General features: G+C 42.6%; 1 protein-coding gene across 1 annotated transcript in view; it reads left to right on the top strand.

Annotated features, from left to right (window-relative positions):
* The window catches only part of unc5db (unc-5 netrin receptor Db), a 147,087-nt gene that overhangs the window by 99,979 nt on the left and 27,437 nt on the right, over positions 1-19,671 (top strand). Inside the window, exons 5-9 of the mRNA XM_061037359.1 lie at positions 153-333; positions 1,084-1,251; positions 6,728-6,892; positions 11,733-11,918; positions 17,707-18,069. Of these exons, the coding sequence (XP_060893342.1) occupies positions 153-333; positions 1,084-1,251; positions 6,728-6,892; positions 11,733-11,918; positions 17,707-18,069 (1,063 nt within the window). The remainder of the gene's footprint in view (positions 1-152; positions 334-1,083; positions 1,252-6,727; positions 6,893-11,732; positions 11,919-17,706; positions 18,070-19,671) is intronic.

Below are 19,671 nucleotides of genomic sequence, written 5' to 3'. Positions count from 1 at the left end.
GCTCCGCCCCTCTCTCCCTGAAGGCAGCAGGAGGAGCCCTGACAGTCAGGGGTCGTCACAGTATTCAAATGTTCTCGATTGTAAATGTGATGTTTCCTTTTATTTATATTTTCTGTAAAATATTTGCATCCCTTGTGACCTCTCTTGACCAGGTGGAATGGCTGAAAAACGAAGAACTGTTGAATCCCTTCGCCGATGACAACATAGACACCCGAGCTGACCACAACCTAATCATCAACGAGGCCCGACTGTCAGATTCAGGCAACTACACCTGTCTGGCCAGCAATGTGGTGGCCAAAAGACGCAGTGCCACAGCTGCTGTGATCGTCTTCGGTAAGCTAACCCCCCCCCCCCCCTCCAGATACTGCTGTGTTTTTCTCTGCTACACATAAATGTGTACTGACACACTGTTTACATGCACTTCAGATCAAATTGTCTGGGTTCCTTCACTCCTAAACAAGTGATTAAGAGACCCGTCTCCATTCTTCCCTCCTGGAGAGGGGCTGTTTTTCTCTTCGCTCCCAGGGATGTATTATTCAAAGACTCAATTTACTGCCTCTCATTTAAAATCAATTTGTACTTTATGAAAGGAAATAAGCCAGTGTGTTTTAATCTCATTTAATGGGAGTGTTGCTTATTAAGTATTTATGTGCCCGAGGCTTCCCGCTACACGTCCAGCAGCTTTTGATAGCGCTGCCAGACATTTTGCTTCCAGACACTTAAACACTGAGATCACAGAGTAAACGGCTTCAGTCAGAACGCTAAACGGTTGACTAGCAACCCGACGACCAGTATGAGTCAGGGCCGCCTTGAGCAACGACAATGTGGCTTAATGGCTTCTTTCTCAGCTTCTGCACGGTTCAGTTTGTCTTAATCCAATGGCAAGTAACAGTGAAGTGTTAATTAGGAGAGAGGAATCTGTTTATCCAGCACAACACTGTGCTCAATCTGCTGCAGGCTATGCATTGTTACTTCAGAGTTTTCATTCTCATTAATAACTCTTGTTGAAGTGTTGCCAGAGTTCTGTTCTGCACTCAACTCAACCTCCTCTTCTTTTTCCCGACTTTGCCGAACGGTCTTCAGTGAACGGCGGCTGGTCCCTGTGGACCGAGTGGTCAGCCTGCAACGTGCCATGTGGGCGGGGTGTGCAGAAGCGCTCTCGAACCTGTACCAACCCGGCGCCTCTCAACGGCGGCGCTTTCTGCGAGGGCATGTCCGTACAGAAGATCACCTGCAACGCTCTTTGCCCAGGTCAGTCTCACATCAACTCTGAGTTGATATGTAACACTGAAGTTCATCTTTACTTTTCCTCCACGTGTAAAGTTGTTGGTATAAACTGGAGAATAATAAGGTCGAGATGTCACAGACGACAACAGACTGCCTCGACTGTAAAAACATTCTCACATTGTAGTTATTTATAATGATAGCAGCGGACCAGCTGTTCATTATCAACACTTCTACCACAGTTTGTTTTCTTCTTTGTGTTTTCAGTGGACATGCGGAACAGGTTTATTTTTGTGAAAAACATCATGTCATCCACATTAACAAGATATCTTCAGGTGTGTGGTGCATTAAGCCAGAGAGCGTCTTAGGGGCAGAGCCTTCAGTACCAAGCATAGCTGTTCTTGTTCAATCCATGACATGATCGCTCCTGACTGAAGTACAAGAAATGTGTTTTTTGGTTTTAAAGATTTATTTGGGGGATTGTTATGCTGCCGGAGCGTGCCAGCAGGGCAACTACTCTCCGCTCTGTGTCAAATACACTGCAAGTAAATATTCGATGGATCACGCAACAAGCACGCGTTAACCTGGACAGAATAGAGCGACCCGGACAGGAAGTCAGACGAGGACAGCAACATGTTGTTGTCACGTTTTTCTCTTTATATGCCGCGTGATCTTTTAGTTCTCCCGTATTGTGTGTACAGCTGTTAAAGGCTCACACACCAGAAACGGATCCAGTGGTGCAGGGAGCAAAAACATAGTGCTGACAGAACGCAGCGCGTACTGACCATAGACTTTACATATTAATTTTTGCTCTTCTGCATTGGCTTCTTTTTTCAAGACCGGTGGTTGCCGCTTGGTAATGACTATGTGGAAGTAGACTTGGGGAGTCTGTGAATGCATGCCATGCTAAGACAACGTTCTGCTGTCTCTGGGGTGTTCAACAATCAGGGACAGTTCCCTGTTAATAAACATGAATCTGTGTAAGAAAAATAATCATGATATGTTGCAAACTTCAAGATCTCTCATTGTCATAAGAATCCTCTGATTCTGCTCTGCAAGGTGTTATAACTTGTGACAATCTTGGTTATCAAAAAAGTTTGAAAGTCAAGATTGCAATGTCCATTGTCCCTTTTTGGGGTTTATCTAAGCTCAAGCTCATCTATGTTGAACTCTCTTTGTTGTAGACTCCTCAGAGCCTGAACCTTCAGAGGTTTAATGTTAATAGGAACATTCATCTGCTCTACAGGGAGCATTACAATTATTGATGTAATAATGTTAAATTGAATCTGAATGGAGTTCATATAAACTTTAACTTTAGTTTTTCTGTATGCAGAAGGTGGTTTGGTTATAATTTAGATCTTTTTGTTTTTGGAACTAAGATCAACCAGCAATGATGAACCAAGATAGAAAGAGTATAAAACTCATAGGGCTGATTTACTGACAGGTTCAGTGTGTTAAAACGTGTATAAACTTAATATCACCTGGAAACAGAAGTGCAAGCTGATGTACTAACAACACAAACTTTTGAATGTGCAAGGAAACAAGCATTGTCCATTTTCAATCATTTTCAATATGGGGCTCTTCTACCCACAGTGTGTTATCACGGTGGCTGGGAAGTGCAAACCAAACTTACTAAGTGTGAAAAACTTTTAAAAAGCTTGAGACAAATTTACATTTTATAAAACAGAATGACAAAAACAAAACACTTTTACCGAGGACAAAGCAAATTAACAAGATGAGAAACACTTTATGACAAATGTTCAAGTGGCAGAGCACTTTTACCAGTCCACAAACTCATTTACAAACCACAGAATCTTGACGGAAAGGGAATGTACCAAATGATGGAAGTGACCATGAAGTGACTGAGTGAGCGGTTAATTCGTTTGTTTCAGCAGAAAGACTGCGTTAACTGTGTCAGGTCTGTTCCACAGAACGAATAAAACATCATTCCATCATTTTAAACTCTAACGCATTTTGCACAATCTTACTTCAAAACAAACAAAAAGACCCTTCACTCAATCACTTCCAGGTCGCTTCCGCAATTGTTACATCCCCTTGCCGTCTTGATTCTGTCGTTTGTACATTTGTCCCAGCGCGCTTAAGTGTTTCACAATTTGTTTTCTAAAATGTAAATTAATTCTCTCCTCTGTAAAAGTGTTTTGCCATTCTGTTTTATAAAATATAAATTTCTCTCAAGCTTTTTTTAAAGTGTTTCACACTGTGTAAGTTTGGTTTGCACTTCCCAGCCACCGTAGGTTCTTAGTTGATCACCGGCAAAAAACGCACAGGAACAGGAAGTGTAATACTCTTTACGTTGGATCTTAGTAAATCAGGCATATTGTGTTATATGAGCTCAAGTGCAACAGTGTAAAAGTAAAAGATCAGTGTATTAGGCCCATTTAAGAAAGTACTCATCACAAAATGATCTGAATGGACAACACAAAGCTTGAACTGTGAAAAGCATCCAGTAAAAGGTAAAAGATGATCCAGAGTGTTGCTTCTGTTTGTCTGTCAGACTATTCTTCCTTTTCAATATTTAGGTATTTTACAAATTTTCTAAAGGCAACAGTTGATATGAAGCATGTCGCAAGCAACATACCTGCCTCTCAGTCTGTAGTCCGGCTTACACATCATGGGGCCGGCTGTTTGTATGGAGTGTCTCCTCCTTAGTCTGCTGAGCTAACGTGAGCTGTACCTGGGTCTCCGGGGTCTGCAGCACCGGGCTCTCTGACAGCTACTACTAGAAGCGTGTTGTTGTTTAGCTCGCTGCTTCGTTTTTCTTCCTGCACACAGACTACAACTCACTGCTTTAGTCTTGTCGTTGAACTCGAGCAGTGAAAATGATGTCAGTATTTACGTGCCATAAAGCTAACGGCTGAATGATCCATGAGCCAGATGAGCTCACAACATGCACTTCTTATATACACATCACATCGTTTGCATTTCAAGTAGCTGAGAAGAAACCACGGACAAATGTCGAGAGTGAAAAGAGCCCATTGAACACCACGAGGAAAGATTAAACTTCCCCACGGCCCGCAGCACTGCATTATGGGTACATCAACTACTGCCAAAAATATTCAGCCGCCATATGGACTCCTAATGTTTGTGAGGCTAAATATGATGAGTTCTTCGGTGATCAGATGTCAGAGCATGGTGGATGGATCCGAGGTATCTGCATGCACCAGACTGTCTTGGTTTCAAGGTCCTGCATCAAATCCCATCCCATTTGAACAGGCCCTGGGGTTAATGTCTCTCAAGCTGTTCCACCATCACACCCTGTGTCTGGTGTTGTATCATTGAGTGTGTGTATATAACAGATAAAGTTACTTGGTCTTTTCTAGGATTAAGACAAATATCTTAAAGAGTTTTGGCGTTTTGGGAAAGCACTTGTATGTTTTGTTTCCAGAAGTGTGGCCAGTCAGGATGACCCCCATGTCTTTCCAGAGACAGGACATGTTTCAGTTGGTTGACCTTCAACACTGGAGTCTAAAGAACCTTTTCTTTTGTTCTCAACTCACAACTCACTACTTATGAACAGGCCGGCCCGCAGAAATGTCTGGGCCCCTGACAGGCCCAGTGAATATGCCCTCCCAGGATATGATTTAAATCAACATGTGCACATTAGATCAGTCGTGTTAGCACTAGCCTCCTGGCTAACTCGCTCCCATTAGCCTTTGGAGCCGACTGAAACAAGTTTGTTAACAAGTTCTTGTTGGGGTTAAATGCTTTAGTCTGCTTCCTCCTTTTCTTCTTTCTGTTCTGACATCTTAACTTTGTTCAGGTCCTGGAATGGCCATACTCATTCCGACATATAATGTTGTAGTCATGACAACACTAACTGAGACCAAGACATACCCGAGACCAGAGTGCTCAGAGACAAAAGACAAGACCAAGACATTTAGGGATTGAGCCCGAAACAAGACCAAGACTATAAATATCAATGAAAAATCGTAACTGTAACAACGGGAAGGTTACGGACGTAACCAGATGATAAAACTACAAATGAATTGTTTGAATTGTTTGAAAGTCTTCTTTAAAAAAGAGGTGTTTTCCTTCTGATCAAAGTAATAACTTTATAATAGCCTTTCAGTGGTGGTCTTGACCGGTCTTGATTTAAAATCTGGAGTCCACTTCATGACTGAGTAAAAATTATTTCAATTACGAGACCAGACCAAGACCTTCAAAAAGAGGTTTCGAGACCAAGTCTGATTTTGAGTACTACAACACTGCTGACAGAACTGGAGAGAGAGTGTCACATCATTTTAGGAAGAGGGGGTTTACATTTTGGAAACAGACGGCACTTTACTGAAGCAACAATAAATACAACGTGTGTTTTTGTTGCTTTGGGGGGTGATGGTATTTAGGTGGAAATTACAATATGCTCATTGTTGCTTAAAATAAGGACGGACCATGTTTTGTTTTGTTGACCTCAATGGGCCCTTCTCTTGAGCTTTCTCCTTTATGGGCCGCCTTGCTTATGAAACCTCTTAACTACCTCCCCCACCCCTCCATGTAGGGGGCAGTTTGTCTCTCCTCTTAACCTTAACCCTCTATGCATAATCGTAACCCCAAACAAAGATGGCGCTGGCACTATCTGATTGGGGAAGACATCAACACAACACCAGCTCCCAAACAGACAAGATCGCAAAATTTACTCAAAATTATGATTTACTCTTTTTTATTGTATCCAAGTAAAACACAACATACCCTGATTTGCAGATACAATTCATCATGACCAAATGTTTTTTTTATTATGGGATCAGTCAGGACAAAGGCCTAAACTGACGAGGTAAATCTAGGAAAGGAGTTGTTTTTGGATCCCCACATTTAGAGATGTGTTAACAGACATCCTTTGCAGAATCTGGATGGAATTATTAGTATTAAAAGACAACTTCTGCAATATTGGATTAAATTCATTTAAACATTAATCACACCCAGGCATACAAATATTGGTGAAAATGCCATTATAACCCATTCATGGGGGGCACCACCCCTACACTATCTACTCTCCTGTCTAAATACCAAAACAAAAACAATCAGTCCTGGTCATATTCACTCTTAACTGCAACACTGTCAGAAGTGTGAATGTGTGATCAGTATTAGCAGGAGTAGAGTGGAGCGTGAGGAAACATAATGAAACACTTACATAAGTGTCATTGAACTTTCCATAACCCCCCATGTTCACCTCAAGCCGACACAAGACCCTGTTCTGCTGTGAACTGGGCCAACCCGAGGGCATCATCAATCCCGCACCTCCATCAGTTGATCCCTTCTGGGCTGACTCCGCGCTGCATCGCGAGGTGGAGATGTGTTATCCATCTTAACACACAGCCAGCTAGCTGTGGTCATGTTTGGTCTTGTACCTCCCTCCCAAGGACATGTGTGATCAGATCCAGACCCCCTTGCAGTCCTTAACAGGATGAGCAGAGCAGATAATGGATGGGTGGGTTTTTTGTTATCAGCTTAACCCTCTCTCCTTTCTTTATGTATCGTTATGTTACAGTTAACGGAGGCTGGGATGAATGGAGCGAATGGACTGAATGCAGCAGCCAGTGCAGGAGGCAGCGGGGTCGAGACTGCAGCTCTCCAGCACCCAGACACAGTGGCAGGATGTGTGACGGGAACAGTGAAGCCACGGAGAACTGCACAGACGGACTGTGTATCCAGAGTAAGACTTATTGACCCTTTGACAACATCATCACCGTCATCATGTGTACGTCATTGTGATCATCAACACTACAACTACATGGAGCATTTACAGGTCTACTTGAGCAGGAAGTGTGTAAGGGGAACATGACCCACTTAGGACGTCAGCGCTCTTTCTCCCGTGTGCTGCTCACATGAAGAATGACCATTATGCATACTGATCTTCAGTGATACTGGATGTTTGGACTGAAATGTCCTCCAACAGTTGGGGTCATTTTACTGAAGTGAACACTAGCCCTGAACTTCCACCAGATGCGTGTACATTGCGTGTTCAGCTGCGAGTGCTGAGACAAAGGAATTCCCGTGGTAATTTTACAGATTCACTTGTGACAGCGCGAGATAATACGATGTATGTGGTATAAATCTGTATAAAACCATTTAAAGCACATAAACAAACGCATTTACGATCATTGTTCTGAACTGTCAAAACTGAGTCTTTTATTCTCAAAATAAATGGATTTTTTAATTGAGTGTAGCGTTAGTTCAGGCAGCCCACGATAGAGTCACACTCTATCATGCCAGAGTTCGCAAGCCTCATCAGCTGATGACCAGCTGATTTGCTTCAAAGCGTCTTATTGGCCGAATAGTTCTTATGCCGCCTTATTTAAACTGCTCTAGCCTGCCTGTTCTTTGCTGCTCCCTCTGCAACATGGGCGGTTCTAGGCAGGGGCCAATTTTTTTTAAAGCGATCATCTTTGTCTATTTTTCACCTGAGTTTAATGTTCCCCTCTGACAAAACAACTGGCCCCAGTTTGGCCCCCTCAGTAAAAGTGGTCTAGAACCGCCATTGCTCTGCAAGCTGCATTTGCGTCCCTCCTCCTCCTCCTCCTTTTCTGCTATTCTGACTTCATCAATGTCATGCTTGTCATTGATGCTTGCTCTGTTGGGGTTTGCTGCTTCTCTCCTTATAGCTTTCCTTGAATGCACGGGAAGGACAGGGAGATCCCTCACAGAGCCATACCGCCAAATATAAATAACTGCGTCAAAGTATCTTTCTTGACAAAGTGGTCCAGACTGAACTGTAGTTTCGGTGTCTGACTTCCCGTCCCGCTCGATCTTTTCTTTGGTAAATTGATGCGCCGTGCTCCGGCATCCGGCAAAAATAGAAACCTTGCATATCTGCTGCGTAGGACTCCGGACTGCCAGAGCTGAGACGCAGTGCAGCGGAACCAGTGGAAGCACACACATTAAATACAGTGAAAACCTATCAGCTCGGCTGCCAGAACGGAGCGGAGACGGACTGAACACGCATTTGGTGGAATTTAGGCTTAGTGCGATGTGTAAACAAGATATACAGAACGTTTAGTTTCATACAAATCTCACAGTTAGTAAATAAGAGGAGACACCAGGAAATAAATACACATCACAGGTTCCAGGAAAACGGGTAGGAAGAGGTATGAACCGACACCAAGAGGGAACTTGAGACGAAATAGACGCAGCTTCAGTGTCCCCGACATGGCAACCTGTGTGAGCATCAACTAGGAAGAAGAGGCGAGGGCTCTCACTAATGTTTTGAATTTGGACTGCAGTGCCCGTTTTAAACACTAGGTGTCAGAGTTACATATTGCTCCTTTAATCACAAAACATAAAAGACAAAAAAATGAATGAAAGTATTTAAAGACGTGAGAGAGTCGGATTGAAAGGTTTGTTTCAATTAGATACTTTACTCATTCATTAAATTAATGATTTTATTGAGGAGCTCTCCCCTTAACCCTTAATGTGTCAATAAGAGATGTGGCGCTGCTTCCCGACCTGCAAGTGCCGCTTCACTGTCAGCAGTCCCCCCATCGTATCTGTTACTGGTAGCAGCCGTCATCATTTTACATTTTGACAGCTTGTGGTTCAATCTGAAAAGTTATTTGTTTGTATTCTTTTGGTTTGTGTTTTCTATATCTTCGATACATATGTTGACAGGAGAAGTGAGAGAGCATGGCAGCATGCTGCTCAGCATTAGTTACCGATTCACAGGTTTTAATGCAATAGGGCAGAGGTGCAGCTTTGACTGTGTTCAGGTAGGCTTGGTGCACTCATGTTCATTTGAGTAAAGAAATCGGGCGTATCTGAGCCGGGCGTAAGAGCAAAGAAAGCTAAGCTGGTGCACTCGGCTCCTGATGCTGCGTCTTAGACCACAACTTGTTAGTCACTTCACAGAGAACTCGACCGCCTTCATCACCACTCTCTCTCCTCTGTGTCTTCTTCTATCTCTCTGTCTTTGCAGATCAAAAGCTGCTACATGACGTTAATCCTCAAAGTGAGTTGTCTTCTGTGGATTTCTCTCATCATCAGCACCCCCCCCCCCCCCCCCCCCAGCCCCCACCCTCCCACCTGCAATTACTATGAAATGCCCTCAATTACGGTTACAACACATGACATTTCCTTCAAGTTTTAAGTCGGTAGGAAAAGAAGTGAAGTCTGAAGAGTGGTGAAGTCAGACAAATGAAAAATAAGATAACCACCTTTTTTTTCCTTTTTGATCCAAGCACTTCCTGTTTTAACCGGGCAAGAGCTCATTATACATTCATGTCATTATTTATATCATGACAGCCGTGACATCCCAGCTGCGTTTTCTACGTTGAGCCAGGAGATATATCGGTTGTGACAAGCGAACATGTGCTATGCTGTGAAAGATTAATGAGATGTAATCATTGCAAATTAGGTGATTTAACCAATTTTTTCCGGGGTCGTCCTTCCATTCCTGTGGCAGCTTTCAATCACCTGCCGGAGTCAGCCGGAGTAAGTGATTGTCAGGTGTTAGCCCAAGTGTTTTTATTAGCCTGTCAAATTAGTGCAAGTGTCGTGCCTGCTGCATTACTCACCACTTCTTTCCACAATCTCACCCTCTTACTTTATTCATTATTTCATCATTACACACAAAAGGGACCCTCTTTTGTGTGTAAACAGGGAAATTGGAATACAGGAAATAGGACCCAAAATGCAGACGTGGGAGGCAGAGCTGGTGCAATGCAATTACTTCAATCATAACACTGCAGCAGGGTTTTTCCTGGCTCCAAATGAGGCGGTGTTGGTTCCTTTCCCACCTCGTTCATGTGCAGATGTACCGTGCACACTGACTCAACCCTTCTACAGACAACATTAGGGACTCTAATAATTGTGCAATTAAAGAAAGGACTTATCTTATATTAAAACCTTATTTATTGTACAAATGAATGTGCCCATAAACTAAAATCAATACAACATAAAAGCTAATGTGTTCATTTTCACAGTTAGAGAAAAAATTAATTGATTTTAGCCTATGGGATTCATTTGGGGGGGTCTGAGGGTCATCACATTATGATTATGGAAAGACTAATATGAGATTATTGGGGCTGATACCAATGTCTATATCAGGAAGAGAAAAAAATTAGATACCAGATATCTACGTTCAGTCTTTAGAGATAGATATATTTACACATTTATTGTGTTGACCGCTAAAATGCAGTCATCAAATAAATATTTATAATGAAGACAAGATGGTCACTCCACTGGAAATTAACTGTACTGTACGTGCATCACCGCTTCAAACTCTGGAGAGTGATAAGGCTTGTTGTAATCCATATAGCGCCCTCTGCTGGTGAAAGAGAACTGCTAGTGAAATCTAACTCAAATTAAATGCTTTTTGACTGGTGAATAAATCTAGTAATATCGGTGCATATCGGAGATAAATTTGGCCGATACCAATAGTCACTGGATATGCTAATATCGGCCGATATGATCAGCTTGCTGAGAAATCGGTCAGGCTCTAATTTTGAGCATCAAACACTGTAATTCTTGTATTCTGGTGTATTTTTGTGCACCAATTTGACAAAAATTCCCCCTTTATTTTTGCAAAATGGGAATTATGTTCTGTAAATTATCAATATCTGGTACTTCCTGCGTGGATGTTTTCATTCACATGGAGTCTGACGATGAACATGAGAGAGAGAGAAATTGACTTCTTCATCTCAGCAGTTTTCTCACCTCACATTTTAACATCGTTCACTTTCTATATTTGTACTGCTGAAAACTGAAAACTGTTTTTAAAATGTGGAGCTGACTCCACGACTTGTTGATCCCGACTGTGTCATCTATTATGAACTCTTTGTCTCTTTTGTTGTTTGGCTGCACCGGATTGTATGCGATCAGAGGTGCTGCCTGTCAAAAGGCAAGGCAGGCAACTGCTTGGGGCCCTTTTAGGGGGCCCCTGAGGGCTGACAAACTTAAAACCTAAGCAGCAGCACAAGATGTGCAAATTTTGCAATTATAGTGAAGAGCCTCCCTAAGGGGGCCCCATCTGACACCACTCACTCTTGTTGTCCTGCTAAGCATTGCATGCCTTATTGTTGTAAAAACCAGTTTGTCAATGAGTCAACAAAGAAAAAGGAAGAGGAATTATCCGTCTATAGGAGAGAAAAAGAAACAGGGAAAAAAAAGTCATAGTGGTGATGAACACCAATTGGAGGGCCCCCCAATTCATTTTTACCATGGGCCCCAACAGACTCTAGAATATCTACTGATGATGATACAGCACCGCCGCCATTATTGCACTAACTACTAAATGACAAATTCAGCAGGTGCTGTACTTGGAAAACTGTGTTCTGCCAGGGGCGGTACGAAATTAGACGAAGGTGACCACCTCCAAATTTTGAATGCAGGAAAAACCCTGTGTAAGGCTGACATGCGTCAAAACAACTAAAGGAAGTTTAACTATTCAACCAGTCTTTACCAGGGACGGGTTTTATGTGTCTCCAGCTGTAATTTGAGACTAAGCCATCATGTGAATACCAGCTTTTATAACTTTAGCTTTTCTTTTTTGTGTGCTTCAGGTGTGGACAGCTCCAATGATGTCGCTTTGTACTCGGGCCTGGGAGCTGGAATCATCGCTGTGGTCATCCTCGTAGTGGCAGTTATGCTCTACAGGAAGAACCACAGCGAGTACGGTGTGGATGTCATCGACCCCTCTGCACTGGCTGGGGGTTTCCAGTCCTTCAACTTTAAGACAACAGGACAAGGTAAGAGAGAGTGCAGACATCTCCACGCTGACAAAATCACTGACAAAGACCAAAGGGCAGCACCATCAAAGACCTCCTGATCAGGGGCACCATGTTGATGGATGCCATGTGTTGGCTTTGGGCACCAAACACTGCAACCTCTTTTTATACCTCCATAGTCAAGGAAGGGACCTGTCCTTCTATTTTGACAAACCTCCTCCTCCTTTATGATGCAGCAGGAGATTACCAACCTGTACAAGAGACCAGAGGCCTGTACTATGGAGCAGGGTGAACACTTTGCAGTACTAACATGGGGGTCACTTCTTACCAGGGTAGATCACCGTGGTAACTTAGGTTTAACACCTGATCTGCTCTGGAGTAGGTCAGGATAAGAGGTTAGACTGTATGACACATCGCCTACTGACCAATCAGACTCTTGACCACAGAGCTCTGTGAGCGGATGATATGGGGGCGGCTGTGGCTCAGTTGGTAGAGTCAGTCGTGTCACATGTCAGATGAGTCCTTGGGCACTTAACCCCAAGTTATTCTCGCTGCTTAGTCGGTGACATATAAATGGGTATGAATGAATGTATGAATGAATGTATGAATGGCATTAGTTACTTGACACAGCAGCCTCTACCATCAGTGTGTGAATGTGTAGTTGTGACCTGCGGTGTGAAAGTGCTTTGAGTGGTCAGAAGACTAGAAAATAACTTTAGAAGCTCATGTTCATTTACAGTTTGTCATCATAAGAGGGGAGGGTTGAGGAAGAACACAGGACTTTAAAGTAATCATCCAACAACAGAGACTCATTAAAACACTGAAGCCTTTTATGTTTTCTATGATTTTGATGTAAGATGAACGACTCATTGCTTTCATTTTAGTTTTCGTTCATTTCTACACGCCATATACCTGCCACTGTGGCTGCAGCTGTCGTATTTAATTTGACACTGAATAGTTTATAGAATAGTTTAGTTTTGTCATATGCATTAAAAGGTGCAGTATACAGTCAATGCAATGAAAAGAAATGCATTTTACCCAGACACTCTCTCACTCTCTCATCCCTCTAATGTATAGTAATACTAATAAAAGGTTTGCAGTGTGTCTCCATTTCCTGCGCCATCTTAGTGTGATTGTAAGACATCCCACAAAAGAAAATACTCATTTAAGGGAATTAACCGGAGTTATAAACGTAGATCTATGATACACTAATGATGGTAAAGTGATATTATAAGTCTGTACCCATGTTTAGTTGTTGATTCTTAAATTGCTAATTAACATTGGTGATATTTTAATGTATCCTCATGCAGTGTTGAGAGGTTTTATGTTGGATATTTTTCTACTCTGTTTACCCGAAGGCCCTGCTAGGGACAAGAGTTGGAAATGAAAATGATGTGCAGCACATCAGTGTCATGCTTTGTATTGAAACGATGTTAAACTGCATCGTCCCTGTTAAATAAATACATTCAAATCAAGACAATAATTTACAAATTCTCACAGTGCCATTATATTTCTGCCAGTTGTTCTTCCTTCTGTTCTCCCTGCAGCTATGTTGGTTTCAATCTTCTACTTTTCTTTTGACATCATTTGCTCTGAGTTACAGAGAGTTTACAGCAGACACCTTCATGATCAGGATCTGATATCTGAAGCTAACACCCACTCTAAGTGTAAAAGCTCAAAGTTCCTGAGTTTACTCAGCGTGTTGATAACCTGCTCGGTGTGACGGTTTATCACGATCTCATTTGTCAGGGTTGGTGAAGCCAGATAACAGAAAGATACTCTGGGTATATTGGACTGGTTTAGGCCGAGCACACCTCCACCCTCCTCCCTCAGATTACTCCGGCTTCAACCACTGAGAGATAAATGGAGGGTGCGGATCTGTAAACATCTATTCAGTTTTTGTTGCTGCAGCAATAAGTTTCATTGGATTTGTGACTGTCCCAATCATGCTCCCAGCAGTCATTTATATGTCACCTCTGGGTTAGCACAAGTGGTACAAAGTGGTGATCCATCCTAACCACTGCTGTGACAGTATCATGAGGCAGACTGTGAGACAACGATTACAGGCAGCAAAGCTCCTTCTGATTGGAGGAGTGTGAGGAAAACTTGTTTGATGGAAGATTGTTTGAGCTTGATCTACATCTAGCAGAACATCAGCCAAGCTAGCCAAGGGTCCCAATAAAATGTAGAACACCTCCTGAGCTCCAGTTTGTTTTAGGAAGGGTTGAAAAAGCGTGTCATGTTGGCCCCCACTGTCATGAATGTATTGTCAACCGCTTACTGCAGGCATTTAACTCCAATAGTTTACGATTAATTTCAAATCAATAGCTTCTTTATGTGATCATTGCGACGAGAAAAAACAATCTTAAAGGATTTTTCCGGCTTGCAGCTGGCTCTCTGCTGCCGAGCGGTTGTCAGGCAGAGTGCTGAATACCTGACTCTGTCTCTCCACATTACCTCTCCTTCTCAGTGATTTTTAATCAGAAGCCCAATTCCAAACCTATCCCTCAAGGTATTCAACCCGAGGTACATTTCATTAACTTCTCTCATCTCACCACTGCCGTTCCATTTTCGCTGCGCCATTCTTAAAAGATGCACACTCGAGCGATAATCAGATCTTTCTCCACTCGACCGGAGGGGTGAAAATCCAGCAGTGATCGAATGTCAGCGGCAGAGAGGTAATGTCCACGATGGTGCTGTGGGCTTGAGCCTCCACGGAGCAGCAGAAGGTCTCAACATGGCATTGCTTTGTATCATTTTTTTAAAGCAGGTGAGCTGACAGATTTCAGCCCTGCCAATGTTTTTTTACTCTAATAATGCTTTAATTTGATTAATTAATCCCTTTGAAAAAACACACCAATAAAATAATCCAGATTTATTGCACTCTGACGCCGTACTACATCATATAACTGTTTGAAACAGTTTTCTGATGAAATGTTTGTGAATGCATCTCAAAACTTTAAATGCAATGATTGAGTTGCAACATTTCTGCTTTTGTATAAAACTAACTGTGGCTGTTTTAAAAGCTTAAAAAAAGTTAAATTACATTTTGAGACATTGTGTTGAAAAACACAGTTAAAATAAGAGTCACATAAGCTGTTTTCACATCTGCACTCCTGAAAATATCTAGATAATATTCTCCTGACCTGGCTGTTCACATATGCTCCTCACAGCTGGAGACTTTCCCTGTCAGACGGGAGGGTGGGAGGGTGGGGGGGGTCTCATGAGGTATGACAGATTTAAAAATCCACACCGAAATAGTGGACAAAGCAACAGACTCCGTTATACGATGTTATAATGAGAATATTTGCCTTTATATCAATGCTATGTTTAGTTCAGAATCACAACATCAACTAAAGAGTGGAGGACAACATATTGACAAACAGAAAACACCGTTTAATAATGTGCACGGAGATCGTAGCGATCGCATGTATACACTCTATGCACTGTACAGCAGTAACAGGAAATAAACGTCACCACCCCCTCCCACTCGCTCCAGGTGAATTCTCCTGATTATATCCTGCCGCGTTCTCACATCAGCTCACTCGGACTTGCTGCAGAAAAAATCCTAGGAGGCTGCAGGAGAAACTCCGGGTCCGAGTGAAAGATTTGGCTGTTTGCGTTCACACATACAGCTCCTCTATCAAATATGATATCAGGATTTCTTTTTTTTACAAGTATGAGAGCCCTGATAGAGAGAGAGTCAGAAGAAAGGATACACCAGATAATCAAGAGCGATGCTTTTTGCATACACCGGCAACCCAGAACAAGAATCCCAGGGTTGTGTGTGTGTTCAGGGGGATGATCAGATTTAAGTATTTTATGAATGAACACTTTGAGGCTATAAAAACTAAATTTTTTAATTTAGGAGTTCCAAATAACCAACCAGTATTAGGGTAATGTGGTAGTTCTGCCTGTAATGCAATGCTTCCTGCATGATTGATAAGTGATGTCCATATTAATATTTGTTTGTAACAGTCAGAAGTTACAGCCGTGTGTTTTTCTATCTTTAATAATTGGTGGGTGTGGGAAGTTGGGAAGACAAAGAGAACTGAAAAGGTGAAAAACAAGTCAAACCCCACAAAGCCTAAAATGCCCATCACACATCACTCTGCAGCATAATTAATGATTTTCCTAAAAATAAAACAACATTAGCCTCCTGCCTTGCACCCCTCGCCAGGCAACAGCTGGGCAGCAAGGACTCACTGACTTCACTGTTATCTTGGCACGGCTCGTTCAGGGGCACCACACAGGTCTGCCAGATCAATGCAGCAGGCTCCGCGCTGCATTTGGCAGCGTAGACACATCTAATGGTCACAGCTGAAGACCCCCCCCCACCCTCCATGGGCTGCTGGGTCCATACTGGGAGCTGAAAGACTCTCCTCAATTACAGAGCAGTCACCTACACCCCTCCTGGCCCTCGCTCCTGTCCTTCGTAAGGACAACTGGGTGTCCAGAGGAGCTGACTCCAGCAGATGTGTTATGGAGATCAAGCTGTGTGTGTGCTTGGTAATTAAATCTAACGCTCTGACCGTGGCTCTGTGCCCTGGACCTTCTGTCCAGGTTATGCTCCTATACCTGTGATGTACTGCTCCCCGGCCCGGACGCGTCTTTGTAATTGGTGCTGGAGCTTCACAGGTTAGCTGCAGAAAAAAATGAGCAGATTGTACAAAAAATGTGACCCTTAAACCCTTTATGAATAAGATCGACCTTAACCTGACCATAATGAGGAGTACCATAACACTTTACATAAAAGCTGATCCCAAGCCAAGTCTCATTTGCAGCCTCATTACCTTGAAAGTGGGGATATTGTGTACCATGTTATTAAAGTAGAATGTGATGATTAGCAGAACATCCAAGCCCTGTATTTGATTAAACCAGCACAAAGACAGTATGTCCAATGCTTCAAGTTTTTTGCACTCTTTTAGAGAAATTAAATGCCCATTTTGAATTTGATGCCCACAACATTCAATCAGGAGAGTCTTAAACAGGACATATTATCCCCCTTCTCCACCTTTTCAAACAGTCCCCTGTGGTCTAAATGAAACATCTGTGCTGTGCTTTGGTCAAAATATAACATGAATCAAGCACCAGAGGAGGTTTGTGACCCTGTATAAACCAGCTCTCTCAGAACGTCTCTTTAAATGTAATGAGCCCCCCCCCCCCCAGGCTGTATCTGAACTCTGCTGAGCTGGTATGGAGGTGACCGGGGAGGAATAGGGTCGCAGCGATCACACTGAAATGACAAACTGACTGTGGAAGAGAGAGAACAGGTTTTAAAATGTGACAGCAGCAGAATGATTGGTTGAGAGAGGTTGTGGCAGAATCTGGTTAGATTATAATTTAAAGAGTAAACACTCATAATCAGCTGATCACCAGAGCAGGGAGACGGAGGGAGTGGTAGAGGTAGAGGGAGGGGCTGAGTTAAATGAAGAGATGAATGAATGTGTGAGATAATATAATCAGTGTTCCTGCTTCAACTTTTATCTTCCCCACAATCACTGTGTAAAAGATTGCCTTCAAAGATCAAAACAGTTTTTAATGTGGTCCTCATTCTCTTCTCAAAGGTGAAATCAAGTGGGTAATGCTGATCACAGATCACCCTAACCCATTTTTATCATCCCCACAGATGCTGCTCTTGATATCAGATCTCTTGATGATCATTCATTTATGAAAATTGAGTTGCACATTCTCTTTCTTCTACTAACCTTTCCTGTTGTTAAGACCTTGTTGTTCAGCTCTTCAACCTTAATCTTGACCTTATTACGATGCTTGACTTGTATTCTGTGCTCTCTCTCCACATCTGCAGGCAACCCACTGCTTCTCAACTCCTCGATCCAGCCAGACCTGACGGTGGGGCGGACTTACAGCACACCTCTGTGCTTCCAGGACGGCACAGACAAAGAGCTCTTCGACCCTCTGCCCGACATCAAAATCAAAGTCCAGAGCTCCTTCATGGTTTCGCTGGGTTTAACTGAGCGAGCGGCATTCAACTCCAAAGCCCCCGCCGAGACCTTCCCACGGGACCTGAGTCGAGACTACTGCAGCACTGCTGACAAACACAAGAGGAGCTTGCTGACCCTCAACGGGCCCATCAGCACAGGCAGAAAAGAGGTCAGGACCGCCGGCCAGTATGGCCATCTGGGAGGACGACTGGTGGTGCCAAACACAGGTGAGCGTCACAGGAAGTAGATGAAAACTTGTTTAGACTATGTTTTTCAATCGGTTCAGTAAATAAATGCTGAGGAAGTCTCACGTTGCATGCCACCATTAGACTGCAGACATGATGAAAACAAACAAAAATATCTTGAGCTGTTGTGATGAAGTTGGTAGTGGAGCCTCTTCTATCCACCCACAAGCGGCGGCTGAGCTGACTTATTTTGTTTCCAACTTAGAGTTTTACTCCCAACATACAGGGAGGATGCTCAGAGGTCCTACAAACTTCTTCTGTCATCTGGAGGAGGAAACAAGAAAATGAAGGTGTATTAAAATGCCATCGAGATTGTGAACATTCCTTAAGTATGTACAAACACAGGAGTCAATAGCTTTTAGTTTCCCTTTCTATATCCCTCAATCATGTCTACTTAAAATAAAGTATGGACAAGATTTCATATTCAAGTGTTTGTTTTGAACTTTAAAAAGTAACACAACACAGTGGCAACATTAATCTTTTAGACATATTTCTTTGAGGACTATTATGTTCTCAAAGCTGCAGAGAGGTAATTATTATTATTATGTTCAAATTCACAATTCTAACAAAAAAGTGCCAAATTGAAATACAAACAAAGCTACAAGCAGCTCGTTGCAGCTCAAACTGTTGATTTTAACATGAGTCCATAACTTGCCCCTCAGTTTGTCAGATATGAGAGCAGTTATCAGGTCAACAGGTGTTGCAGCGATGGAAGCAGCAAGAGAAGTGGTTCAGATAGAAGTGATTGTACCCGACCTAAAAAGCCTCTGCATGTTTCTAATAAGCTCCACGAGCAGAAACGTGCTCAAACTAGGATCAATATTGGAGATGTTTTTGAAAAATGGAGAGAGGTTAGAACACAGAAAGGTTTACAGACCGATGCAGAGCTGGATAAACACTGAAGCTTCAGTGTCCACCACATGGTGACCTGTGTGAGCATCGACTCTAGAGAGGAGGGGGCGGGGGGAGACAGCTCTCTGTTATGAATTTGAACTGCATGAAAACATATAAAATCCATTCATAATAAATGTAAAAGAAATATCTTTTTTCATCTAGTTTGACGGTCAGTTGATACTGAAAATCAACATCGATAATAGATCTTGAAACAGACGACACATATATACATTCTATATATTAACAGATTTTTCCCTCTTATTTATCTGTGATATGTACGTCCTTTAAATAGTTAAAAACATACTTTTATGCAAACATTTTTTACTGTCTTATTATTCAATGTTAAATCTTTCCAACATTGCTAAATCCTTCAGATAGGTTTGTAGTTATGACATACATATACAAGAAGAACTGACTCCCAATGAAACCAGTGGATTCTTTTGGTTAGATGAATAATGATGCAGTCAAGGCTTTAGAAGCTGTGTTAGAGGCACGTCAAGAACAAATAAAAAGAAATATAAAACAGCACTAACAGCCGGTCACAGTCGAGCAGGCAGCTGTAATATCTGATCCACATCCTGACAGGCTCGCCCAGTCAAACTGAGGTCAGGATGTCACCACGTCTGGTCAACACAGATGGGAAGTTTGCATGGGCAGCTACAACTGTCACTAGGTCAACAGTCCATGTGT

This window comes from Labrus mixtus, chromosome 5, assembly GCF_963584025.1.
Source record: "Labrus mixtus chromosome 5, fLabMix1.1, whole genome shotgun sequence".
NCBI classification, from domain to species: Eukaryota; Metazoa; Chordata; class Actinopteri; order Labriformes; family Labridae; genus Labrus; species Labrus mixtus.
The sequence above is the reverse complement of the archived record's forward strand: the minus strand, read 5'-3'. Positions and strand labels throughout refer to the sequence as shown.